The sequence below is a fragment of the Varroa destructor genome, unplaced genomic scaffold (genome assembly GCF_002443255.2).
Source record: "Varroa destructor unplaced genomic scaffold, Vdes_3.0 BEIS01000006.1, whole genome shotgun sequence".
Taxonomy (NCBI): domain Eukaryota; kingdom Metazoa; phylum Arthropoda; class Arachnida; order Mesostigmata; family Varroidae; genus Varroa; species Varroa destructor.
Window position 1 is genome coordinate 3,980,449 of NW_019211459.1, and position 27,774 is coordinate 4,008,222.

Sequence of the window (27,774 nt, forward strand, 5' to 3'; positions counted from 1 at the left end):
CATATTTAGCCTTCGGGTGGCACAGCAATTACCATCCATAAAGCCAATACTTGCTACGTACAGTATTGGCTGGTATATATATGTATACGAAGCTTGCACCGTTCGGGGCAAGGGTTTTCGTTTTTTCACGAACTTTACCGGCAGTGCTCGTTAGTAATGCGTCGTGAGCGAAGCATCAAATTGAATTAGAAGTTCCTAGTAACGCCCGATTAGCGCACACATGTTTACATGTTGAATATTTCTACCTGCCGCGCTAAAAATATTGGCTGCCGAAACGTTTTCGAAGTGACGCCTATATTGGTACATGTAGCATGGCTAAAAGTTAAGGCTGTATTCTTTATAGAGCCCAAGGAAACCGTTCAGTATATTCATAGAAAACGAAACTACTAATTCTGCCGTTCTGTTAAGAAACAAATGCAGGAAATATGAAGACAGATACGCATTGCTTGTAGTGATTGTTTCAGACTGACTGGTTTTCGCTTTGTAGAAACCTTTATTGATCCTACTAACAAATATCCGATCGACGTTTCCTTAAATCAACGCTATGGCTACATTATTTACAAATTGATTGAAACTAGGTAAACCTGTCACACCAAAATCGCTCTTTAGCTATTATGGATGTCGTTCTGTTTCTCTAATTCGTAGCACTAATTGACTGGCAAGTTAAATAAAGACTTGCTATAGAGCCTATGATAAAGCATAACGACAAATCATAGCTGTACGATGTGTGACTAAGATTATCTCTGCAAATACGTATAGATAACTGTTGTTTTTTTTTTTTTTTTTGCTTATCGAGATTGCATTTCTAATACCAACAATCATACCCATTCATTTTACTTATATATATAAGATATAATACCGGATAGCATCAAAGTCTCCAGTAATAAAATACGATAGTGTTTTATTCCGTCAAAAATATCTCGGCTCGACGCTACTATGGGACAGACCAAGTTACTTTCTGTAGCATATTGGGTAAGCCAGATTTCGAAACACAATGAGCAGCGATGTTCTGTCACGTTTATTGGGAACAGTAACTCTATGAAGGGTATATGCAGAGGTGTTGGAGTCCAGCCATCAGCTGCCATGGCTGAACGTCCTCGTGCCATCATTGACGTTACACATCCTTAGGAATTGAAATTATGAATGTATTAGCAATATATATATGTGTGTATAATTTTTCTATTATAATCGTACATTGTCAATAGCATCGTGTACTAGCCAGTAACGGTGTTAAATAAGATGTGAAGGGGGTACCTAGCCCGACTAACGAGACCCATCAACCCCACAGCTGCTGCTGCTGCCGCCGTTCGCTGCGTGGCTAGCGGCCCGAGCCGCGAGCAGCGGCAGCGCCCAGCCCGTTCAAGAACCGTCAACGGTTGTCCCAGCTGCTGGCAGCAGCTCGCCTATGGCTGGCTGCGTTCAGGGCGCATGCGCAGAGCCGAGCGAGCTGTGTCCGGCAGTGGCTGTACCCCCTTCATCCGCTTAGCCCGCCGCCACCTCAGCAGCTCGAGCGCCTTAGAGCCATCGCTCACACAGTCATCGATGCCGTCTGTGTTTCTGCTCTGCGGCTGCTGCTAGCGATCGCCGCGACCGCTGCTCGGAGTGGCGGTGTACGCCAGTGGTTCGGTAGGCAGCAAGCTTGGCTTGCTTCTGGTAGGCGCTCGAAGCGGACGGAGTCGCTGGCGGCACAGTGAGTGCCATCATCGCTGTTGCTGCTGCTGACACTGCTGCCTAAATTCGACTGCTTACGTAAGCGAGAGGAGACTGACGGTCTGACAGCGAATGCCACTCCATCTGCACTCTCTACCCGTGACGCATCGGCACCGCTGTACCACACACGGCAAGCGCCAGCCGGGCGCGAAACTCTGCACCGAAGTCTTCCCTCGGCCGGAGAGCCACTGAATGCCTTGCAGTCTCCGTGACCATTTGTATATGTGGGAAAAAGACGGGGGCACCAATACACCTCAATCGTCGTGTCCTAGGTGATTTTGTTCAGAGGAGAGGTGCTGGCCATCGCAGCGATTTCTTGGCAAAGAGGCAACAAAAGCGACCGCGTCGGCTGTTGTTTACCACGCTACCGGCCTTCCCTCGTAGGGTTTCGGCTGGAGGAGCGCCGGGATTCGGCGAGCGTTTAGTGACGGGCGCCCCCGAAGCGCCCCACCGCCTCGCTAGAGTTTGTGGCAGTGAAGAGGCGGTCGATTACAGGTTGCACGAAAGACATAGCACTGCCGTCGCAGGTGTTGCAGGTCGCAGAAGGTTTAGACTGAAACTGTCAACAAAGGATAACTTCGGCCGGCGGCGGCCGTCATCTCAAGTGAGTGTCAAATTTGCTACTAGGCAGAGATGGTTCCTTAAAGTCAACTTATTACTTGAATAGTATAACAACAAGCATCATCCATAGACAGCTAGTGCCTCGTAAAATCGACTTCATCTGAGTCGAAACCGCTTCTTAATTACAGAAAAAAACCCGGTGTGAATATAGAGAACCGAGCCTGCAAAGGTTTTCATACGCTAATTGTGTAGCAATGGTTGCCTCAAACGCGTGCGTAGTTGAGATGCATTATCTTGAACAAAACCTCAAGGACGACCCGAGTGTTCACTTATAAACTAAATTGGCTCCTAGCGAACTTCGATGAAATTTGGCATAAAAATTAAGCTGTTTCAAAACGAACGAAAACCCAAGTTGAACGAATACGTCCACTAAAAGGTCTTTACCGTTCTAATGAATAAGCGTATCCATTAACACTGCATCGGAGTTGATTACGAAACCCAAATCTGTAATTGCTAACCAGAAATAGAATTATGCAAATGGCTTATCTGAATAAAATGCAGCGTCGGCCAGTTCATAGGGGGCGTTCCTGATGGTAATTTTTATCGTAAGCACAAACAATGGCAGTTGGCCATATCTTGAAACAGCTAACTGCCCTTGTCTACGGCAGGTCTATTTGTCGAACACCGATCAGGTCTCCCTCATTTATGGAGACTCTAGCAAATAAGTTGTATGTTTCCAGTACCAACGGACGGCAGCGATCCGCTTAAATTTCGTGCTAAAATGAGCCCCACGGTATTCTAAAATGGATTCAGAAATAAACGTCAGCGCGATCTGGTAAATGACCTCTTTCTCTACTCATATGCCTACGTCCGCTATACTTGTATTTGAATACACCTGGCGTATTTACCAAAGTTGCTAACCAAAGAGCAACCGCGATTTTCCGCTGCATTCAGATTTTTTTACGTGTATCACGTAAACAACAAACCGTGCCGTCTGTACTAGATACTGGCTATGGTACTTTTTGCTACGCCACCAACACCGAACCTTAAAATTCGCACGCTTCGCAGTATTCACGCATCTGTTAGGGAAGTCATCGGGGCTGAGAAGTAACAGTCAATGTATATAGTTAATGAGTCCTTCAGTTCTTTTTGTTGAAAAGAAAAAGCATCATCAGCGATTAGTGCGGCAGCGAAGCAATGTCGGGAACGTGGCTATTCGCTGAGCGGACACTCAGTCATATTAAGGTCTATTCGGTTTGTAGCTTTTGCTGGCAGTACCAAGGAGCCATTTATAGCTTTTTTGTTCAACGACAGCCGAAACTACTACTTGTTGTGCCGTAGAGGGCACTTCTTCGCCTGCAGATAAATAGATAGACTTACGTATATGAAGCAATTTTCTAGCTAAGCACATCCATATAGGCATTGCACATTGTTTGAACAAAAATTCTCTCCTCTATTGTATATATGTGGGTAATATTATTCATATCGAGTCCGAAGCAAACATTTAAGCGATTTGTGTTCGTTTTCGATTGATTCAGATCAAAAATACCTATCTATATATTATCTAGGTGGCACGTTGCACGTATCTGGAACTCGTGCCTCACCATTACATTTCGACGCGATGGTCCATTGTTGTTTTTTGTTAAATATAAATTATAAAGACCACCAATTGTTATAATTTTTGCTTTTCCTGTCGCTGTTGTACCGCCAAAGCAAACGGGAACGTTTGCTAATTGTTTCGCGCGTCAAGTTTAAATAGGAGCGCAGCTGATTCGTCTTCTACGCTCGTCCCAAGCGGGTGCTCATTAGAATTCTTTTCCCATGGACTTGATTGACAGCCTTTGACTTTTTGGAAGAAATTATAAGCTGCTTTTGTGAATATGTTTATTATTATTGTTTACAAGGAATCGGGTTTGGTGTAAAGTGAATCGTGCGATTGTTAATGAACGTTGGGTATTTACCGAGTGACGAGAAATGGATCTAGACGATTCACTCGGCTTTGTTTAGCGGCGCGTAAAGAAGTACTGCGAAATTAAGAAAAAATCTTCCGCTTGACTGAAGTAAATATGCCCTGTGTGACTTTGCTATAGTTGATATAAATAATGTGCCCGTTTGAAGTTGTATTCGAAACTATAAAAAAAAAGCTGGACATTTTTTTAAGTATCATGGAATCATTATTGCCACTCTGTAGGCCATCCGGGTTATCATACGAGCACTGGACAACTAAATAGGACAATAATACTTATGAAACGGAGCCAGCATGTCCATATGCATGCCTAGGAAACAACGCGGTTCAAAACACAGATAAACCCTTTGTGCTAATAATGGCTCATTTAATGCTCGACTGATCTTGTTCGTATATGTTTAGCATGGTACAGGTTGAGTATAACAGTAGTTTGTTGCTGTTTTTGATGGCATACGACGAGAAATGTGACACATTACGGGTAAAAAAAAGAGTCCTTTTTTAAGGATTCGTTCATTTTTGAACAGTTCTAATTAACACTATATGCTATAATCTCCTGTCTTCTATTTCCATTTACCATGTCTCTGAATAGCGCTTAAAGTAACCACGAATATTTGTCAAAAATAAAATGAAAACTTGTATATTTGAATTTATTTCATCAGTCAGTTATACTTCTGATTGGTTGTGGCTAAGAGATTTGTCATAAATACGACAGCAGATATAACCGACAAATACAACATGGGCTGTCTTTCTCTGCTTCAATCAGTTGTTTGCGAATTCAACTTAAAAGTTACCATTATCCTTATTACACGGAGGCCGTATGTTGAGGTTCTTGAAGTTTTCGGTTATGCTCGTACAACATTAACGTCTTCTATATCGGCACCGAAGCCAGCAGGAGCAGCGATTTCTGATAGGTTTTCGCAATTCGGCAATCATATTCGCCCGCCTTATTCCGCTCGAAATGTTTGGTCATGTTAGTTAAGAACGATAGCAGTAACACCGTGTTATTCTGATAAGCCGCGCTTACGATGGAGTGATGTGCAGCGTCAGTACTTTTACTCGTCGCACTTTCATATGTAGTTTTCGTGAAGATGCTCTGAAACAGCGGACATATCTATGGATCCGCTATCGTGCACAGGGTTGTGCTCGGCCGAACACTGCCGCCGCCGCCGTCGTCGTCGTCGTCGTCGTCGTCGTCGTCGCTTATCGACGGTTACAATCTCAGCTTTTTCAGACTGAGGTCTCAGTTGAGCCAACTCTGCTGGCGCTTTTAAGCATCTGTCAATATAACATAACTACTAGCATCATTACCAACGACTACTAATTGCAAAATGGTTATTGTTGTTGTTTTTGTCGTCGTCGTCGTCAAGTCGACGTTTGCGCCGCAATCGCGCGGCATGCGCCGGCCGCCAACACGCAAGATAATTGAAAATATGTTTCGTTCGCTAATGCTCATGTAGACGTAGACGTTGCTGCTGCTGCTATCGGATTTGGGCGTTTCGGTTCTTTTTTGCAGTTGGGTCCATGCATATATCCGCGCGTACAATTCGCGGTGCTAAATTGTTTGCATCCAGTTGCTCGCAGAACTGCAACACAGCGGATGTTCAGCACGGTACCTCTGCAGTAACAGCACAGACTGGTGAAGCTGATAATATATAGCAGTAACGAACCCATTGCTAAATTAAGCCCGTTTGTGTGCAATTGTTTGAAGACAGGAAATCTAGCCGCTGCCGTAGACGACGGACACTTCGCGAAGCGCTATGTGCTTCACTTAGTTCTACTGCTATGCTAAAATGAAGACTTTTATTACTTTACTTATATACTGCTGTTTGCTAGCTTTCTGGCCGTTCACTGACTGGCTGAGTATCAGTAGGAGAAGCAATAACGGCAGCACTGTTGCTGCCAGGCTAATGACGGTTGGGCTTGTTGGTTAGCCGGTGTCGTTGGGCCGCGGTGGGGCCCCAGCGGTTGTGCGGCAACAACATCGCCATCGACAACAACGCCAGCGGCAGGCCGCGTTACGCTATGTCGTGCCGCGTGCCGTAATGATGGCCAACCGCCTAGTAGAAAATCATTTCGCAGTAGTTCTGCCGTTGCTAATACTGCTGATATGACTGTTAACAGCGGCGACGGTGAATAGTAACGCTGAGAAATGCCGGACAGATAGCAGATAGCTAAAGACGCTAGGGAAAGACCAAGCTATGGCAGGCGTAGAATTCACTGCTGCCGCGGCGGCTGTAACTGAGGGCGGATGCTAAAACGAGGAAGCAACGAGCCTACGACGAAAAACCCCTGCCGCCGAACATCTCCGAACATTTTGTGGTAAAGACAATGTAGGAAATAATTGGCATTTGCGTAGGTCTCATCGAACAACGACACCAGGCAGGGAAAAAGATAATTACTAGCAGTTAGAGGCTGCAGGAAGGACAAGCTAGGCAATGCCACTTGTCATTACTGCTACTGCTGCTTATCTAGCGGATCTTTCATTTATTATATATGTAGTTATATTGGGACCACCCGAGCTCTTGTTCTATGGAACGGGACGGCCATGAGACATACGGCCAACATAGATAAATAATATAGTACATATGTAAGGAAGGGGGCCGCATAGCCCCCACTACTGAGCCATTCAGTGGAGATACTGCAGTCGGCTGTGTTCCTTTTATTTGGAATTTATGTTCATGACGATCATTACACCCATGAGCATCATTAGGTAATGCATTGTTCTATAATAGTCGCTATTATTTTCTGTTAGAACAGTGTGTGCTCGTATCTTGCATTTACCTGCGCCCCAGTCAGCTGGGTGAGCGACTGAAATTAGGCAACGCCGATGATGGTGTCGACACCGACGCCGCTGGGTTTACGCATATAATTAGTACTGACTTTTCAACGCCAGCGCTCAGCCTGTAGAGTAGACTGAACTGAGCTAGTTTCAGTAATATCATTTCGTCAAAATGGCTCATCGAACTATTCTCTGTTGAGTATAGCACTCTCGTTTTTGTTGCAGTGGTAAATAATCGCGGGCGCAAGACAATAAGGTTCCATAACGAGGTTCATTAGGCAGGGTGAGAGAAACGATCTAACTGGCCCTCTTCCGGGTGTCGTCGCTGCGCTTTTACATATGTTCACATAATTAAGTATCTCTCTAAAAACTGTTTCGTCTATTCGTAACGTCGAAACAGTGGGCTGAGACAGAATAGGACCAGCTACATCTCTCTTTTCGGCCGAGTGGTTTAGCAGACGCAGTCGCTACCACTGATTGAAAGGTAGCATAGATATTTTCATATCAGTATCTACACTACACCAGTTCCGTGTTGTGTCTGATAGGGGCCATCTGGTCAGAGAGCGCGAAACGTGTATAATGGAAACTTACGCCATAACTTCTGTCGGTTAGTGCTTCAGGTGATGGACTATTTTTCAGCTCAGCTCTTATTGGCAACACCTAGTAGCCTGAACTAGTAAAACTGGAGTGCACTATCTTAATCTGCCCGTAAAGATTTTAAAAAGTGTTGAATATTTGAATCGTTACGACCGTTTCATGCTGTGAAAATGGAAAAGCTGACTTTTATTATTGTTAAATGTGATCTCCAGTTGCATGCATGCGTGAGATTGCCGGACCGAAACATTTTACTTTGTTTAAGAAACAGGCCAACCTATATAGATGTGTATAGTAGACACTACATGCAACTATGTAATTTTGCGTTGCCCTGCCGTCCATGGTGCTCAAAAATGGTTGCAACACAGTTGACGTCGCCTGTTTAGAAGCTGCGTCCAAACGAACACAGATTTGGGAATATATTATCGCCTTCTCGTCGCTGAAGAATCTAAGACGGTCTGCTGCTCGATGCTTGAAAAAATCCAGCGGTATCTGAGACCAGTTAGATGTTGTTTTGACTGCCCTCAGAGAGCCACCGTATACTCATGTCATAAAGTTTATGTTCGAAGTATCCATGAACCATCTGAGGCATTGTATACATTGCCAAATCTAGCCACCAAGACAAAGGCATCGAAATACAGATCGTATTAAAGTTTAATTTATGCACTTATCGCAATTAATTAACCACAACGGGTTTCCCGTAATGTTGTTGCTGTTTTGGAGCAGCAACAGCAATTGTACTCGGTCGCAATGTGGAAGGCCGTCGATTTTGAGTAGCGAGGCCTTTTCGTCATTTAGTGGGGGTTTGTTTAGCGTGGAGACGTTGCACTTCGCCTAAGTGTCACCCAGATTCCGAAAACAAACTTACTGTCCTCGCCGTGATAAATTCGCTGGTTTTGTTCAAAAAAAAATAAAAAGCGGCGATTCTTTACCAGCAGTTGACGACGACAAACAACGCAATGAAAAATGTTAAAATCTATCCTGAACGCTGTCTATGTACGTAAAAATCGATATATTCATTGTTGTGCTCAGCAGTCATAAAGGAACAAACAAAATAATAATTCAAAGTAAAAATCCAAGCAAGTTGCTATAATTCGGAAATGCGACCACATTGAGGTGCGCACTGATAGCAGAACGCATTTTCTGTAAGCGGCTTCTATTTTTGACTACCTATGTCTTAATACTATCAAGTAATATATATCAACCTGTTGACCACTACTCCATTACGAAAACAGGGTTCCAGTAAATACCAGTACCGAACGTCTGTCTACACAGATTATGTTCGTTCATATAGCGACAGTAGGACTTTGATGTTTTTAGCATATAGATCCAGCCATATTGTAGTAACAGTTACTATACTCACGCTACGTAATCAACAATGATGGTGGAAAAGCGGGTCGCTTGCGCCCTGATAGAAACTCTCTGACCTAGATAAATTCTAATGATGGAAAAGCTCCATAGATTATAAACAGACAGACAAAACCAAGCGATACGTTCATATTTGCCGCCGATCAAGCATAAGTACAAACGGGCGTGCACATTTGGCGGAAATAAAAACACCAATCAGCCATTCCAGCCGGGTCAGAGTAATACAATCGGACAGACACGACATGGTGCGCTAGATCGGGAAAGAAGTAAGAAAAAAATATGATGTGCTAGTTGGAGGCAAAGCAGAAAGCGGTCGCGGGTATTGCTTTTTACTTATGATGTATTACGCAGTTTATATGTTTTTTTTTTTTTCTGTAGGCAGACATGAAGATACCCTATCATGTTTGCGATCGGGATAGAGTTCATCTATGGCGTTGACAACACTATTCGCACCAGACCTCAGCCCTATGTACCATTCCGCAGCTGGCGGTAGCCTTTGTTTATCTGTTGACGTCCATTTGTCAGCGGGCTTAGCTCCACCTGGTGTCAAAACTGCGTGACTGCAGCTTATAGTCATGCATGCAGCCCTATCTGTGATCTCTAACATACATATCCACATGGCAAAGACGTGGAAAAACACGGGTAAGCTGACCGTTCGATGCAAACACAATGGCGGCGGACGGCTTCTATGGTGTCGTCAGAATTTCTGTTTTTTTTTTTTAAATTTAGTTTGTACCATTTTGCTAATCAGCCGTAGAGTCGTTCATAAGTTCTCCTCGGCTTTATTGCCTTTGTTGTTCACTTTTGCAGGAGGGCGACTATCCGGTAGTGACAGCCCCGCTGGTGGCAAAGGTGCGATAAGATCTCAGCAACACAATGCTCGGAGTCCAGCTACTCAGCACTAACTCGAACGGTTAGTAGTACTATTATATAATATATCGTATCTTAGTGACAGGTCCGGGGAATTTGTATCTGGCATCAGATGTGCCCAGTTGGGCCCGCCCTCTACGCATAGGCCAGCAGACGGGTACAGTGACAGCAAGAACCTTATCGTTCAAAAATACTGATGTTTTTTATAAAAGTAAATCGTTTTCTAACGTCAACAGGTTGCTTTGCCTTTTTACCGCAGTTTACTTGCTTTGAGTACGCCTATGGCAAACGACTGTGCAGTCTTGCATATATGAAAAGCATCTTCCGTAAAATATAATTTATCATAGGATTGGCGTTGCGGCAGGCCAATCGTGGGATTTCCGACACTGACGTCCAGGGTTAGTTTTTCAGACCTGCGCTACCATCTGCTTTTCAATACTTCGAATATATCGAAAATATTTTCGAAAATGTACGGGTTAAGACGATTTAATAAACCCAATTTAAGTATTTCACAAACAAACTTTGCTAGCAGAAATCAGGATAACATCAAAGGAGCTCCCTTTGTTTAGATCAAAAAAAGGCCTGCTTAAGTATATCTCTGCTTTTATTTTGAATGAATTTATTTGATGGCACTTTCCAAGAAGTATATTCTCAGCGATATTCTCATGTTATGAGAAGAGGTTTTTCCACTGCCTCATCTTTCATTAACGCTTCCATTACGATCGTATAGTAAAACAATGGGCATCCATGCCTGACAACTACTTACGATTAATAACCAGTGGCCAACACTTTTATGAAGTAATGACAACGGCCTTTTAATGTCGCGAGTCGCTTCTGCTGGCCCTCCTCTCGCTCGAATTGCCATTTTGGACGAGAATTGGACGCTACTTGCCGAGTTTATAGTTGGCGGGGATCGGGCTGCGGCGGTGGTGGTCTACGTTGACGTAGTCAATAAACTAATTTCTCCGTCCACCTTCCTGGCTATTAGTCTTCAATGCAAAACTCCGTCTGCTGCGTCATGAACCCAGCGACCGTCGTCACGGACAGCCTTTTTAAAAATCTCATTGGCTGCTGTTTCTGCAGCCGCTGGTGATACCCACGCAGAACAGACACACCCCAACGGAGCTCTGACGGACACAAATTCAAAAGCGGATCTCGTCGATGCTCAGTTTATCGGTAATAGTCAGATCTATCCAGTCGCGTTTCGGAATTAAGATTTGCAGATTTTCCTCGCTGTCCATGCTGCGCTAACCCGGTTTGTGGGCGCCGCAGCCGCCGCAGCCGCCAGCCGGCAGATACTTTACCGCCGGAGTCGAACAGCTGATCAGAACCAACACGAGCGGCCACAACAACAGCTAGCTCGTGCTCAGCACGTGGTAACTGTGGAGAAGAATATTCAAACCGGACCTGTTTGTGTATGTATGGGCGTCGTGTATGAGTGAACGTGTGAGTGTGAGAGAGTGTGTGTGTGTGTGTGTGTGTGTGTGTGTGTGTGTGTGTGTGTGAGTGTGTGGTGTGTGTGTGTCTCTGTGTGTGCGTCTGTGTCTGTGTGTGTGTGTGTGGGTGTGTGTGCCTGTCTGCGTACCACCTTCAATGCATCAGCGCTTGGAGAGAGGGTAGAGCTGTTGCGGGAAAGGACGTTTAGTGCTTGAGGGTTCTTTAGTCGTAACGTGAAAGGTTGTCTGTTGGGTAGCGGGAGGCCACTGCTATATATATATATATATATATATATATATATATATATATAAAATAGTGGCCTCCCGCATAGCGTATCTGGGTTGGGTCGCCATAGGCGACCGTCAATTAGTTTGAGTGGTTGAACCGATACTCGTGGAAGTTAACGAAAAAGTAGTAGTATGTTGAGAACAAGAGAGACATTTTAAGTAGGAGATGTACCTCGATGGAAGCATCATAAGATGCAGGCCGTTCGAAAAGGTAATCGATAGTGTTAACAAAGATGCAGCTTTACAGTATCCGAAGAAGATAAAGTATAGTACCTGAAAATACTACTTTCAAGGTTTAAAAGAAAGCATCGGACCGCATTTGAAATTTGTTGTCAAGAGCTACCTCTATCGTCGCCGACTGAAGCGATATTACATATAATAAAATACCGTTTTTACCCATTTGAAACTTAGTATATTTGTAGTGGCTTCAGCTTCTCAACTTGGTATAGTAAGACGGAACAGCTTTAAGGGAAATGAGCCATGTATCGAAGGCATAGATTATTACATATTGATATAAGTTGTTGCTAATCGAACTGCCTTAAGCTATCGCTAGTAATTAACACTAGGAAATATCAAAGTATAAGAAAAACAATAACAATGTGTATTACAGCACTCGAGTCGTCTGCTGTCGGTGGTGCGCTGGTGCTGGTTGGGGGAAGCGCCAATTCGGGGCGCCTCCCTGAGCTGGCCACCGAAGAAGACGATGACTCAATGGACTCCGAACGTGCCCTTGAACTTATCAGGTAAAATCCATGCTACCGTAAAAACCGTACCGGCTTCATACACACACAGGATGACATGACGGTTTTTAACAGTTAGTTTCAAAAGTACGACCCGCTATATACGTTATTCAAACTACTGTAAACGGAAGTTTCCTGTTAACTTTTAGATGTGCAATGGAGAGTGACTCTGACGTCGACTCCGAGGATCTCGAGTGGCCTCGCAGCCCGCGACCAGACACAGACGCATCAAGCCATCCCGACAACACAGCACAAGTTGAAGGTTGTTTTCTATAGATAAAGTTGACACTTGAACAACTTTGGTTTACGCAATTTTACTGGAATTTTAGAATAAATCGATTTACTTGCTAGTTTACTTGCCATCAGTTTTTAAGACATTCTTTCACCAAGCAAATTTGGTGTTAAAGAGCGCGTCCAGCCAGTCATTTTTCACTGTCAGATGCATGTTTACCAGTTTGCTTTGCCAATGATCGGAACAAAATATAAACCATTGAAGCGAGTTCAGGGGAATATTGAGAATAGAAAAGACCATATCGTTTCCCGAGCGGTTTTTCTAAGAGCGGTTTACCGTATGCGGTCTGGCATTGTCGTAAAGGAAGATGACTTTACCTCTCTTTAGCAGGCCTTTTCTGTTCGGTGGTGTGGTTCAGTCGATGCAACTGGACTATGCACAACTTTCTATTGCCCATTTTGTTCTTCTCAGGTATAGACGACCCCTTTAATCGTACCAAGTACATATTATCGTTTTCTTGAGATGGTTATATGGATTAATTTTGGTTTTAGGCGTATCTCCCAGAGCTACCCATTCTTCTCTATGTTTTATGTTGCCGTGGAAGCATTGCTTCTCACCACTAGTGACAATTCTGTGCAGAAACCTATTATTGTAGTCGCACGTCTCTAGTGAAGTGTCGAAGGATAATAAGAAACGGTATCTTTTGTGAAGTTTATCTATGCTCATAGGGTGCCGCAGCTTCTAATTTCTGAGTGGATTTCATATATTTAAGGTTGCTGTCGATTTTATTGCGAAAATGGTTCTCCTCAGCCTCAGATGGTTGACCGGGGTGGGGTGCATCTTTCGGATTCAAGATGCTATTGTCTAACTTTGCAAACCAGTTTTTGAGGAATCACAATTTTAATAACCAAGTGTAAACGTCCCAATTTAGATGTAGTGCTCTCTACGCGGACACAAGCATCTGATCATTTATTTTACCTGTGTCCTAAGAGATACCAACTAAGGCCTCTATGTTTACAGAAAAACCATCGGCCGATGAGGAGTACGAAACCGAATTAAAGCTCCGAGAGGAAACCCATGTTAAAACAGAAGCCAAGGTAATCAATTGTTCTGACGATTGCTTGATTCGTTCAAGATGCATTGTGGTTCACAACATTGTCCATTAACAATCATACGAAAAGAGAGGAGGATCAAGTTTGCCTTTACTTTTAGACATTTACGCCGGCTGGAATCTATTGGAAAATAGGCAGATATTAATCACTGCTACATGTTTGTGTTGTACATATTTAACAGGAATGTGAGCCAGAGGACAGGCTAGATGTTCTCGAGGCTCAGGTCCAAGCCGAAGCCCATCGAGAGAGACTCTCTGTCGTCGATACAGCTCCGAATATAGCCGAATTTCAGCGAATAGTTGCCGAAAATGGGGTGTCCGCTGCTGCGGCCGCAGCAGCTGCTGAGAATCGTATGTGTTGATAATAAAATAGTATCATTCTATTCAATTCTACGCACCGGGACCTTCAACTCGTGGTCTGTTGATTATTATTTGTTGTGTGATATTGGCTTGTCGCAAAAGCATTGATTGTCTTCAAGCCAAAATTGACAGACGTATATAATTGAAGCAGTGCCTTTCCTATCGATGACCCTCCGTTACGCTTCTGGCAATACCATCACTGTGGAACTTGTTTGATTTCTGGGCAAAGATTGTAACAAGTGATTGTTGCAGCCTTCTATTGAAGCTAGATTAACGCCACTAACGGAGTCCTGCAGAGACCGAAACTAGATTTGGGCTATAAAAAAGTATGCATTTAAATTTCGTTTAAATCTAACATCGTTATAGAGAAAGATGGCATCGTTTTTGTTTTTTTATCTTTGGTCCATACTTTGATGGCTTGTTTTTGACAGTGAAGGTCTAAGACCGTTGTTGCCAGGCGATAACAGTTCATAGTGCACGATTTTTTCTATTTCTACCAAACACATAAGACGACGTTCGTTAACGCCAGTCTAAGCTTCACCACAGATTGCTAATACATATTTTCTGATTTTTTTTTTCCAATTTTCACATTACTGTCACATATCACCCATTTTTCATCATCCATGATCAGCTGTTTTGATTTCATTGCGTTCCTGTTAGATCTTTCACATGAAAATATGATCAAGTACATGCTTTTTTTTTTATCGATTCGTGCAGCACTCAAACATTAAGCTTTTTTTGCAGCCAGTTCCCTTCAAATAATATGCTGGGTCTTTGGTTCCCTGGCGACACTATGACTACGCACGTGTTGGTCCTCCTCAACTACTTTAATTACGAGGAACATTTTTTGCATTAAAATATCCAAAAGGAAAGCAACAGCATTTTCTCTCATTTTTAATAACGCGTCCAGGCCATAAATAGACCTATGTATTTGTGCCTTTATTATAACAAGATTCTCAAATACAGAGAGCTTTGCAGAAATTTTCAATACGCTCTACACTATGTCTGATTATAGGCATTTGAATATAAAGCGATCTAACTAGAAAAATGGTCAGCTCTTGTTCGACAACTTAATATATTATCGAACCGATACTGCTAAATAGTTTAAAATGAATAATTATACGAATCAGCATTGCTATCTGTAGATATTTTCGTATAATTCTACATTTGCGTATGGTTCGATCGGAAAGTTTAATAGGAAATAATAACTAGCAACCTTCGTAAATTTACCTTACAAATATCACTATCTAATTAAAAATGGCGTTGGCTTACAGTGGCCGGCGGGCTGAACCCGCTGGATCTGCATCGACTCGCTATGCTCGGACGTTTACCGAACCAATTTTTATTGGAGACGGCCAACATGGCGGCAAAAATTCAAGCGGCGCATGATCAAGCAGTCCAGCATTCCCTAGTGCACGCGCTCCATCATAATCCGCTCGTAAGTTCAGGCATTTAGTAGCAGTAAAAAAAAACACTTCAGAACTACTACCTAATATTTGTTATCGCTATTTTGATAGAAGAAACTGGCAGAATGGAATTGAATAATTTTCGTCATCCCTGTCTTGATGTAGCGATTCTGATTCATTGGTGTTACAGATAATCTACTGTAAATCATAACTGTACTATATGCCCCTGGTTGCTCTGCTCTACCTGTTCCATGGCCACTGGTCAGGTGTTCCTTTCCGCTTTCGTTGAGACGCTCGAGCAATTTTATCGCTTTACCACGGTTGTTTCATTTAGAAATATTTTCTTATTGAAAAATTTCATACGTAGTGTACATAACCTATAGTTCGATTGTAGGTTTATAGTTATTTAGTAGCAACCATCTCTTGTCAAGATGGCTTCCTTATCCTATTGCAGTTTTTGGGGTTATAATAGTTTTCAACTTGACCTATGCATCACCTTGCTGTAGCTACCCTATAATCATTTTCCCGTAATTAATTAAGTAGAGCCTATCCGATGTTTCCTTTCCAATTATTCGACAGCACAAATCAATTTAATCAACGAATCGGCTTAAATAACAGGTGCAGACCTATCGTTGATCCTGTAATCTTTCCCCACTCTTTCGTTGAAACGCCCTTGTGATCCAGATACTTTACTCTTTTCCCAATCTATTAATCCAATTTTACCTCAACGTATTTTTCAATGATTTCGGTTATAGTAGCTTTATCAGGTCTAAGCTATACTGTATTACAGTTACCTTGCGGCAATGATGCCGTTCTCCTATTAGAATACCTCCATGGCCTGTATCGTAGCACTCCAAAGATATTACTGACCTCAATTTCGAAATAGTAAATAAAAACCCAAATAATCTTCACTTCACGTAAAGCTTTAAATAAGCCAAACTGTGGCTTCCAAGCTAGGGCAAATCGAGCTGCGAATCTTCCTCTTATCCTTTAATATTATTGTGTCAAACAAGTATCGAAAAAATGCCCAGCTGTTAGCGGATTTCGGCTTGACTCGTGGCTGGGCTTATGGCGTCACATTCGCCTGCCTGCTAACTATTCACGGGCCAACTTAAGAGCCATCAAAAATGAATAACTTTCGACAGTGCTTCATTTTTTGGAAAATAAAGTACCAAAAAACGTGCCACCCTTTGTTTAAAATGAACGTAGAAGAAAACTGACAACAATAAAGAAAGTTAAAAACTAAAGCAAAGTTGACATTAAACTTAGAAGGTTAGAAGATCCGGTAGCATATGTGGGCAATCAGACGATTAGGGCACGTATAGTTTGTCGGTATTTTTTTTACGGAAACGCAAAAAAGTAACACGCTTTATCGTTAAAACATCTTCGTAATAATCATGACACCTTACAATGTTATTCTTGTCTTTCTTGGCATTTAATATGTTCCTCAGCGTTGACACCAACATATCTTATCGAAAATATCTATGTCGTATTGTTTTTTTATATATAGTTTTTATATATTACTATGTCGTATCTAGTTTTTACACCTATATTTTTTAAAGGTCATATATGAACATTTCCGAAAAAAGGTCCTAAAAACTACATTCGTCCAGTCAACTAAATTTCTTTCGCAGCTTAAACCAATGTTAAGCTCTGTTTCTCAGCTCTGAGAAATATCTGTTTCAAAAAAGCACGTTATGGGAGCTATTTCATTGATCAGCGCAGACATTTACCTTTGATGATATCTAAGTAGGCAATCTTATTATTCCTATAACTATTAGCAACTTACCAATGAGCATGTTTCATGGGCATCTGCTATATTTTTAATAGATGATGGAAGCTTCTCGACTGGCCCCTGTGGGTTCCGTTGGTCTGGGCAAAAGCTTTCCACGAATTCCGCTTGGAGGCGTTATCGGCGCTCGAGAGAAACAACGCCATTTAGGCGGTCTACCAGCGTTTCCGGCGCCAGAAAAGGAGCCCGAGGCGGCTACACCTAAGAAACGGCGTTTAGGCGGAGGGGCATCTACCGTCAACCAGATGATCGACGACAACGGTGGGTGTAACAATGGCTTCAGCGGAACGATTTCTTGCGCTCACAACCGGCAGACTATTTTGCAGTGTTTGAAATTTCTTGAAACCTGCGAGTTAAAACCTGTCAGAGTCCAAAGGAGCCTATAAATAACACCAAGTTTTTGGTTGGTTTATCACAGCAAGGGGCTCGTCTGCATCCGGCGGGCCCACAGAGGAGATCACCGATTTAGAAGAACTTGAACAGTTCGCTAAGACATTTAAGCAGAAACGAATCAAGCTCGGATTTACGCAGGGCGATGTAGGTCTGGCTATGGGAAAGCTTTATGGAAACGACTTTTCACAGGTACCTCAAACTTGTTGCGCGTTAATCAATAGTGTTCCTTTCTGTAGGCTTTTATTGAACTACTGCCTCTGATTCGGTGAAGCAGCACTTATATGAGTTTGACATAATGCCAATATAATACAGTACAGGACTTACATGTTCTGTGTCTTTCAGTCGATCTGCCAGATGTGACAGTTGAATACTTAACAATATATTAAGTAACAATGCCGACCTCATTTTATGGGGGCAGAAAGCAAAATTCTTAGGGAAACAACTTAAGGAAAGGTAGCGACCTTGTGACGCTTATATCAAACATGAACTGTTTAACTATTTTCGAGCTAGTTTGCAATACTAGAATTTACATTCATAAATGTAAAAAATCTTTTTATTACAGACGACCATCTCCCGTTTTGAGGCGCTGAATCTGTCGTTCAAGAACATGTGCAAGCTCAAACCGTTGTTGCAGCGCTGGCTGCAGGATGCGCATGCCTCCCTGGGTCAACCTGGAAGCGCTCAGGGGCAAGTGGGCGGCCATGGTACCCACGGGCCACATGGTCCCCATTCGTCCAGCGTCGAAGTACAGGTCCCGACACCAGCCGGGGGGCTTCCACATCCAGCGCACCCTGGACCGCATGGATCATATACCGGCGGCGTGCAACAGCATTCGTCCCCGACTGGGTCACTCGTTGGGGCTTCTGTGACATCTGGACATCGGCCTCCAGCCTTGGCTGGGTCGTCCCCTTCTCCTGTGTCGACGAACCTGACGGCGGCACAAACGCTTGGACCGCCGGTACTTCCGGGTATGTTAATATCAGACTATTAAATACGTGTCAAAAATAGTTTAAATCACCTCTTTAACATTTTCGGATCATCGTAATGACTGACGTAATGAGAGAGTGACTGACGGTTTCATTTACGCTCTGTGATTGTTTTTGGTGGTGATGCCACATTGCAGGTGGAGGCTCACCAGGTTCAGGTAACGCAGCTAGTGGTACCGGGGCATTGTCTGGCTGTTTGCCAGGCGCATTAAGCTCATCATCCATCCTCCAGGCGGACTCGATTTGCCGGCGCCGTAAAAAGCGAACCAGCATCGAGTCCGCGGTGAGGGTGGCGCTCGAGCGAGCCTTTCTTCTCAACTCGAAGCCCACGTCCGAAGAAATTGCTGCGCTGGCCGATCGGCTCGCCATGGAGAAAGAGGTAAAGAGATTCTCTTGCTTGTAGGGATTTTAAGCAAACGGGCATGCAGTTCTGTTAGAAAAAAGACTCCTTTATTTTATTATTATTTACAATACCAAGTATTCGTCGGAACATGACACTCGCTGTCATGTAGCGACTTCCCTGAGTTTCCATTCGTGGTTCTGTGACGTGAGATTCTGATGCTCAAACGTTTTGCTTGAACTATCTCCTTAAAATATCACAGGTGGTTCGTGTGTGGTTCTGCAATCGACGTCAGAAGGAGAAACGCATCAATCCGTCTCTGGCCCTCCAGGGCGGGCCTCCGTCGCCCACCCCGCCGACGGCTGCCCCCAAGGGCGCGCCCAGCACAGGGGCGCCTGCGTACCATCAATCGCAGCAACTACAGCAGGGTATGCTCCTTAGTAAATTCAGATTTTACGATGAGTCACTTTTGCGTCAAGTACATGAACGTTTATGTGTCTGCATGTGCTAATGGCACATGAATTTGTAGCATTGTTCGCTTTCAAAAGTAAAAAGTATTTTGATATAGCTTTTTTTTAAATACCTCAACATTCAAGTAATGGAAACCGTTGTTCATTCAGTTCAATTGAACAGCGAAAGGTCGGCGGATGCTATTAAAACGACTTGTATAGTCATTAGTCCATCTTCTATTTCTCACTTATTCATGCCTCTATGTGTGCATGTATTCGTTTGTGCTTTGGGCAGGCTTGTGCATGTCGGATGCAGGTTCGGCGTTGGAGCGACCGTTGGGGGCCCTCGGATTGGCCTCGGCGGGGGAGAGCGACAGTGAGCACTCCGATAGCAACCATCCGCCGGCAACGATGTCGAGCAACGCCGGAGACTAAACCACTCTCAGTAACTTGCTTAAGTTACCCAGTTCACTGACAGACTTTCCTATTTACTTACGTAGACGAACGGTACAGAAGATGGTCGGGACCAGATCTTAGCGTCAATCAGTCACTCAGCTGTGAAAATCGTTTGTTTCGTGAACAAGAAATGCACGTCTTATACAACACCTGTGCACCGGAGCACTGAATAGAGACATGACAAAACGGCACCTTGTGCGATAGTCACCGTCGCGAAAACACCTCAATTCAGCGCGTAGCTTCGAAATGCTGAAACTTCGAAAACATTTGTCAAAGTGAACTTATACGCTAGAAATATTTTCAGTAGATGTCGCCAGTGATCTCATCAGCCCAAAACCTTTATCAGCTCACGATGGTGGGATACGAACTCCAAGCGACGGTGAAAGCGTGACCAGCTTCGGAGCAGGCACAAAGATTGAGGGGACCTTGTTTTGCAATTTAATATTATTCCTCAGCTTTCATCGTGGGTACTAAACCCACGTGCGAACATGTTTTCGAGTTTCGCTCTAAACAGGCGTAATACTACGGTCGACTAATGGAAATGTAGATGTATTTGCTGGGCCTGGTTTCAACAGGCCAGCACTGTGTCAAGACTTAAAGCGTAACTTATTAAGTTTTGACTTACTAGCTTGACAAATGACCTTCATTTCCAAGCTATGAAGATGGCATATAAAGTGCAGTTTTAGTTATTATCCAATAAGATTGGAACTAGTAAGAGTTTATGAAAACAACTTATGGTCAGCTTCCGCACATTACGCACATTTAAACAAACAGTCTGATTATGCTTATTCTATTTCTTCTGTTCTCTTTTCCTTTCGATTTTCAAGATGAACAAGCTTTTAATGGTTTCGGACCTAATTTAGGAAAGTTTCCTGTTTAGGTACAGGTTTACAATTCGGGATTTCTAAATATATTGATTGTATTGACTTAATGAATTCGAGTCGTGTTTGTCAGGTGCTCGGTAAAAATTAAGTGCCACACATGAGTGAATAGATTATTCCGACCTAATAGACCATATTTAGAGGTCGTAATTGTATTCATTAAAAATCTTTTACTGTGTGTTACAAACATTTGTCACTTACGTTTGACTTCGATGTTTTCACAATTGTTTTTGCTAAATTCATGTTACTCAATCAAGTGTTTATGGGTTGTATCTGGGTGCGATAATGAAGCGACCAAGTGATGAGTGTGACACCTCGGAGCGACAGACATATGCGAAAGACGCCAGAACGCGCGCGAATTTTGTCTTTGGCTTTCTTCAATTCAACGATCCCGTCTGTGTAGCCTCAACATTGCGCCTTCAATGCAACAAAATTCGGCCCATATTCAGAGGCTCATAGTGATCAGCGACCAGCTGGATGTTTCGCGTATGACCCTTCCGGTCGTACGTACCCATAGGGAACAACGACAAAAAGATAGAGTGTGCCAGTGATTTTATGAATTAAGCCAGGCAAGATCAACTTCGCGATAGGCGTATTGCAAAACGATTGCTGAAGATGTGTGAATAGTGTTTTGGGATAGATGTTCGTAATACACTTTTAAGTTTTGCCCAGATGTTACCAAATACGTATTGTGCTAGCATCGAAAATGTATATCCTTCATACGTCTAACGATGTGAGGTACACGCATCGTGGTTAATTGAAGCATACGCGATCGGTGAAGCGCTACGGCATGGAAACGCCTAGGTGTGACAGCGCCTATTTCCAATCATTCGATATAGGTTTGATGGGCCATGGCGGCGGGTTGAAATAGGTGTAGTCCAAAAGCACGATAGATATATATATATATATATATACACATTGCAAAGGAATCTTCAACGCAGTCGTGTAAAACAGTCCTTTTGTCCTGTAATGTCAGGCTGATATCTATGCGGGTATTTTACTATTGCTACTAGAATGATAAAAAGGGCATATTTAGCCGAAGAAATACAGAAATAGAGATACAACGCTTTGAGTGATTAGGGATATTGTCCGTGACAAAGTGGAAGGTGGAAAACTAATGTACACCATCTGATTAGATATGACGGACGCCGTTAGAGATAGTGATCATGATGCAATTTATGATAACAAGATCGGAATTTAACAACGTGTTTCGGAGCGCACTAGCGACATTGCCATCGATCACCATACGCAAATTAACCCACACCTGTATATATACATATATGAGAGAAATATGTGTATATAAATGAAATACCTATCTATGGGCATATAATAATTGCATTAAGTTATTTGTGCATAGCTGTATGTGTACATGTGTGCAGCAAAGGGATACTGTATAAATATTATTTATATGCATATGTATTTGCTATAGTTCCTGGTGGTGACCCATCCCAGTACGGTAAACTGTACCGCGTCCAACGCCATTATCTACGGCTTTGCTAAACAGCAAATATTGAGCTTACGATGGCGCAGAAACTATGGCAGCAATCCGGTCACAATAACCATGGCAACAGCAATTGTTTCTATTGCTCCCATCACCGGAGGGATTTTAGACTAGATATTGTGGGAGCTAGAGAAAATTAGGTGTCGGTGATACTCTAGAAAAAGGACGTAACACAGCATCCCCTATGTACCAGTTTTCCTTAAATATCCTCGTTGAATACCATCGCTCGATATACTGAAATCAAAATGAACTTCGATTTAGTTTAGCTGTATCCTAAGCGTGTGCAAAAAATTCTAGCCGAGCCGTGCGAAAACCTCAATGGAGGCCTCAACTACCTCATCTAGGTATGGTGATCTGAAACAGCGATTGACGATACACTATACAAGCATAAAATATATACATGTACGAATACACACTGCAAAATATATCAGTATGTGGGAGCATAGACCTGAGAGTACCCCCATAACAATGAAACCGGTGTTAGTTATATATATATATATATATATATATATAAAGAAAGAAAGAAAGAAAGAAAGAGAGCGAGCGAGAGAGAGAGAGAGAGAGAGAGAGAGAGAGAGAGAGAGAGAGAGAGAGAGAGAGAGAGAGAGAGAGTATAATGTATTTACTACCGCGTCGATAATTAAATAAAATGAACAATTCGAGTGACAAGTGGTAAAATGTTAGGATTTTTTAGACTCTTTCCTGAAAAGATCAAATATGATGAATATTTAGGGTATGTATGTGCAATCCTTTGTCTTAAGGAGGAACTATCCTTTACAACGATAGATGCAGCTTAACGCTTGTTCGTGCTTACAAAAACAAGCAGTCATCTGATAGAGGTTCTCTTGTGTTCGAAAATTCGTTGAAAAAAGGATCTTTTATTTTATTTTAGAAATAGATAAGGATACACCTTTTTGACATACCGTTACGAATGCATTTGTAATGTCTTAGAAGTTTAATAAGAATCACATTTAAAAACACCATTCCGTTAATAGCTTGAGTTTATTTTTGTGTTCGCTGAATAAATGTACTGCTATTTTTTTAATTATCGATCGGGTTTAAGTTTCAAAGAAGCATGCTTCTTAAATATTCTTTTATTAAATGCATGTCCGATACAGAATCCAATATAGACTCTTCAAATAGACCAGAAACGTGTTAGAGTAAAAGCCTAGAACTAACAAAAGGATAATTGATTTTTATATAGTTTTTCGTGGAGAAGAAATATTATTTCGTGTTTATTTCGCTTCTTTGGAGCACGATCTAACCTGGCTGAATTCGTTTTTAACTGGAAAAAAAAGTATATATTTTACGGGGTCTATGTGCAAGAACACAGTTGTTACAGCCGAGATTATCTTAGCCATTAATTAAAAGGTTCGTTGTTTAAACGAACGCATAGCACTAGGGAACAGAAAAGATACCATTTGCGTGGTCGCCGTTTGTTTGTGTAGGCATACATAAAGGTCACAGCCAATATCGGTGGCCCATTGTCTAGGGAGAGCTGATTTTATGCTATCGATTGATAACGAGTGGCAGGAAGATGGTATCACTTTATCAGGAATCTCTATAAAAAAGATTGCGTGTCATTTGTATAACTTTCTGTAGGTACGTGTGAAATTATTTCGGCCGAAAGCTAAGTTATGTTATTTCAATTATGCGAATTGACATAGAGGTCACAGTTTGCCATTTACAGCCCTAGGACACGTCCTAGAAACGAGATAATGCGAACAACAACTGTAGTTGGCGCCGCTGATACTGCACTTTTGGTATATAGCGAGATGTTCCTTATATCCTTTGCGAGAAAGAGGTGGGCAGTGTTCTGATGGGCTTGCTTGAGCTAGAGTTAAGGACTCAGGAGTGAGCGGAGAACGTGGAAAGGTAAGTAAGAGGCATCCTATGTCTAGGCTGTATTCGGTTGATTCCCTACGAGTGAACAGCTCAGGATAGTCGCTTCGGAAGGGTCCGGGGGGCTAACTCAGGTAGTCAGGAGTACACGCGTTTGGTGTGTCACCTCTTATGGACACGTGAGGCAAGCTATTCTTCGTTCTCCGCACGCATCTCGGCTTACCAATGACCCCCTTTGTCATGAAGTTACCACTACACTGCGTGGTAGGATCTGACAGCAATGCTTAATTGAGAGATCAATCTAAGAGAATTTCCTTGAATCTGTACCGTTATCAGCTATGTATATCAACGCGTTTCAGTTCTCATTTATGACTGACACAAGTTGTATGGCGTTAGAATTTGTCTAGGCGTATATTATCTATGACATGTGTGAATCCGAGAATGCTGCCAGTGACTCTAAAGCCTGTCATATATGTGAGCCTTACCATCAGAACTGGTTTTCTGGGGCTTTTCTGCAGTGGTGATCACTTCTTCGTATCCACCGTGAGCCACTGAAGGGTCCTTTATAGGATTAAATCGATACTTGGTGATGTATAATGAAAACAAAATTACCACATCTTGTGGCTTATCTGTGGCCTTTGCCTTATAGTGGTTTGTCGCCTGCATGCCACACCCCATGTCGCATCTAGCGGATATCGGATCTCGACCCGGGCAATGGGTCCTGAGTTTTGGCGAGAATTAAGCGCCTGAACAATCTATGTAATGGCGGTAACGGTGATGATTCTAGTGCAGAACTTTCTTTTGCATCGCTTTACACATCTAGTACGTCTAGATGAAAGCGTCACATGAAATTATGGATGAAAATGTATCGTGTCCGTTGCTTTCGTCGCACAGGCAAAGTGATTATATATACAGGGTAAGTCAGATATATCTGAAAAATTGTAAGTTGTTCATAAAAAACATTTATTTCATTCAAAGGTGGTTGCTGTGAGTTCTTTTATGTATTATGTGTATTTCCGATGAATTACTCTATTCAAAAGTAATAATTATTCGTTTTAATAATTTCCGTCACCTGTTTTTACCATAGTTTCCTACTCAAGGCCTACGAGCGCATCTTGAGCAGCGGCAGGGATTGATCTGGTACAATCATACCTAAACTTCATACCTAAAGTTCTCGCGCTATTTAGCCTCACACAAAAATACAAAAGGTTAAGATCTGTGCTGTTCGATAATCAAAAGTCGTTGCTTCAAGTCAACACTGAGCTCAGTTACCGTCACGAACTGGTAGACACCGGCAGAAACTTTTGTTTTAATCACAGTCGGAACATATTCGAGATCTCAGACGAGTGAGTTATTGTTTCTCAGATCAGAAATTGGCTCGTCGGCGAAGAACCGGTGATGGCCGGCAGCTCCTTGCTTGAGAAAGCTGTCAAAAGGCAGACGACAACAACGCGCAAGTCTCTTCGCTTTACACTTATTCAGAATATGGCCGACCTGACCCAGCTTTGGAGATCGTGTATAAGCGCTAAACAAATAGCAGCTGGGAAGCGCGCGTTTTTTTACTCGTTGTCTTAATTGGCTTACACGATATAAGTGAAGTAAATTAGATACAGACATCGACCTTCAATCGGATATAAATGGAATTGAGTTTGTATTCTTAACATAATTGTATGTGCACTAGGTGTCATCATATAGAAACTGCCGACTCAGCTTGAAATGAAATTTCAATATACGTATATATATATATATATATACATATATGTAGAATACACTCATCAATGGTTTTTACACAGCCATACGGAATTATAAAATAAACTTATTTATCTTGTGTATACAGAATTATGTAGCCTTACAGATTATATATATATATATATATAGTTTATTGTTTGTGTATACTGTTCTTTGAGTGGGGGGTAGGTGTAAGACACTTTGAAGGCATTTTCTTCCAATAAAAATGCGGTGCCTCTTAGCAGATTCGAATAAGACACTAGGCTTGCTCATTATTAGGTTTGGGCCTAACCAATAACTACGAGATAATCATATTTATGTTATAGCTTTTTTTTATTGCATTTCGCCGTTCGTGCGTTTTGTATTGGCTATCACCTTACGCCGGTCGATCTTTGACAGCTTAGTAGGTCGAAATGCTACGTCCTTAGTTCACCTCAAAAAACAAAAAATCAGTTATTGATTTACTAAAACCGCTAACATTAATAGAAATTTGGCATTGCGTGGACGTGATCAAGCCGAGTGACTAATCTCAACTCCAGCCTGGGTGAGTACTAGAAGTCGTTGCCGTATATAAATTTAAACTATTCCTCATATCTTACTTGACAAGAACACAAATTATTGATGGTCCCCACCAATGAGGACCTGTATTTTTACATATCGTTACGCACTATACAGTTACAATCGGAATTTTTTTAGGTCGGATCAGATAGTCTATATATTATTTGTATAATATATGATAGTATAGGTACGGTACAAGGTTCACTAGTGTCTTTCCTCTCAAATTAATGGAACAATAAGAAAACTCGGTAGTTGCTGTAGCGAAAATTCTTTCGAGTTAAGTTGAATTAAGGTACAGAGTGCGCCTGATAGGCAGATTCAATGAAGCCTGATAGATTGGCCGTCGCTGACTTTAACGCTTGTTAATTCGCTGAGTGGCCGTGGTTCTATTGGCTGTCCAGTCAAAAAAAAAACAACCCGTCCATGAATATTTTAGAAGGTATTGTTTAGCAATAACGTTCGAACTGTAAAACGAGGGCAGTAAATAGAAATGGGTCAAGCATCAGAGCACAGACGTAGCATTGAATTGCTGAGATGGCAGAAACACGCCGAGTCTAATTATGCCCGCTGCTGGGTTTATTATCAAAGCCATACTGCACTGATTTAGGCTGAAACAATCTATCCAGTGGTTGTTTATATGAAAAAAAAAAACAACTCTTTTGCGATTACAAGTAAATTTTCTACAGCAAACTTGAGATGAATTCGAATTTTTCTACTAATAAAATAGCGAAAATTGTAGGAATAGGAAAAATAGTGATCTAGTGTAAAATATTAAGATTTATTTCGAACTTATCGTATTTGGCTCTGTAACTGCTGCCATAATAACTATTGGTCTCTGGTACTAACCCGATGTATCATTCATCATCGGGTACTTGTAACTAGGACATAGAGGCTTAACAACTGAATCATCTTATAATCCTGTTTTTCTAGCTGACACAAAAAATCGTCATTTGAAGGTAAATGCACGAGTGTCGATAGGTGGGAATTGAGAATTTGACGAGGTATTTTTTTTGTTTAGTTAAGTAGGTTTTTGCCAATGAACCTTAGTTTCAGGGTGTCAGGGTGTGCTGTGGATGTGGATAATATTTCAGCAGATTTTCGTTGATTCGAGATGGCCCTGCTTTTAGCCCGTATCATATTCATAGATACAGAGTCACTGACGTATCTTGCTATGTCAATTAAGTAACGAGTATTTTTTTTCGACGAGTCCAAGTAACCATGTTACAAAACCTTATTCAAAAACGAGCACAGATATAGATAAACTACGACCCGCTAGCTCTGTAGTGATGGGAATACGCAAACAACAGTTTGAGCAGTCCGAATAGTTCTCGCTTAGAGCCCCAGCGACGGCAGTCGGAGCGAAGCGTAACCGTGAAAGTTAACGTAATACATTCTTACCTTAAGTTCATTACGAGGAACCTGTTTAC

General features: G+C 42.3%; 1 protein-coding gene across 5 annotated transcripts; it reads left to right on the top strand.

Annotated features, from left to right (window-relative positions):
• Window positions 1–1,523: 1,523 nt before the first annotated feature.
• LOC111252936 (uncharacterized) lies at window positions 1,524–22,905 on the top strand. 5 transcript variants are annotated; one of them, XM_022811605.2, is made up of 13 exons: window positions 1,524–2,314; window positions 9,789–9,891; window positions 12,183–12,315; window positions 12,462–12,574; window positions 13,565–13,641; window positions 13,838–14,006; window positions 15,290–15,453; window positions 17,252–17,474; window positions 17,632–17,795; window positions 18,169–18,574; window positions 18,730–18,971; window positions 19,195–19,360; window positions 19,677–22,905. In XM_022811605.2, the coding sequence occupies exons 2-13, from the start codon at window positions 9,855–9,857 to the stop codon at window positions 19,814–19,816; spliced, it is 2,034 nt and encodes a 677-aa protein (XP_022667340.1). In that variant the 5' UTR covers window positions 1,524–2,314; window positions 9,789–9,854; the 3' UTR covers window positions 19,817–22,905. The 5 variants fall into 5 exon arrangements, with proteins under 5 accessions (XP_022667340.1, XP_022667342.1, XP_022667341.1 ...); XM_022811607.2 differs by lacking the exon at window positions 1,524–2,314 and adding an exon at window positions 4,083–4,331; XM_022811606.2 differs by lacking the exon at window positions 1,524–2,314 and adding an exon at window positions 9,481–9,620.
• The last annotated feature ends 4,869 nt before the right edge of the window (window positions 22,906–27,774 follow it).

What these genes read in the sequence shown, in the direction of transcription:
- LOC111252936 (XM_022811605.2), top strand. Translation starts at nt 9,855, where the DNA reads ATGCTCGGAGTCCAGCTACTCAGCACTAACTCGAACG. An exon ending in CCAGATGATCGACGACAACG is followed by an intron (nt 17,475 to 17,631) that starts GTGGGTGTAACA and finishes GGTTTATCACAG; the next exon opens with CAAGGGGCTCGTCTGCATCC. An exon ending in ATCGCAGCAACTACAGCAGG is followed by an intron (nt 19,361 to 19,676) that starts GTATGCTCCTTA and finishes TGCTTTGGGCAG; the next exon opens with GCTTGTGCATGTCGGATGCA.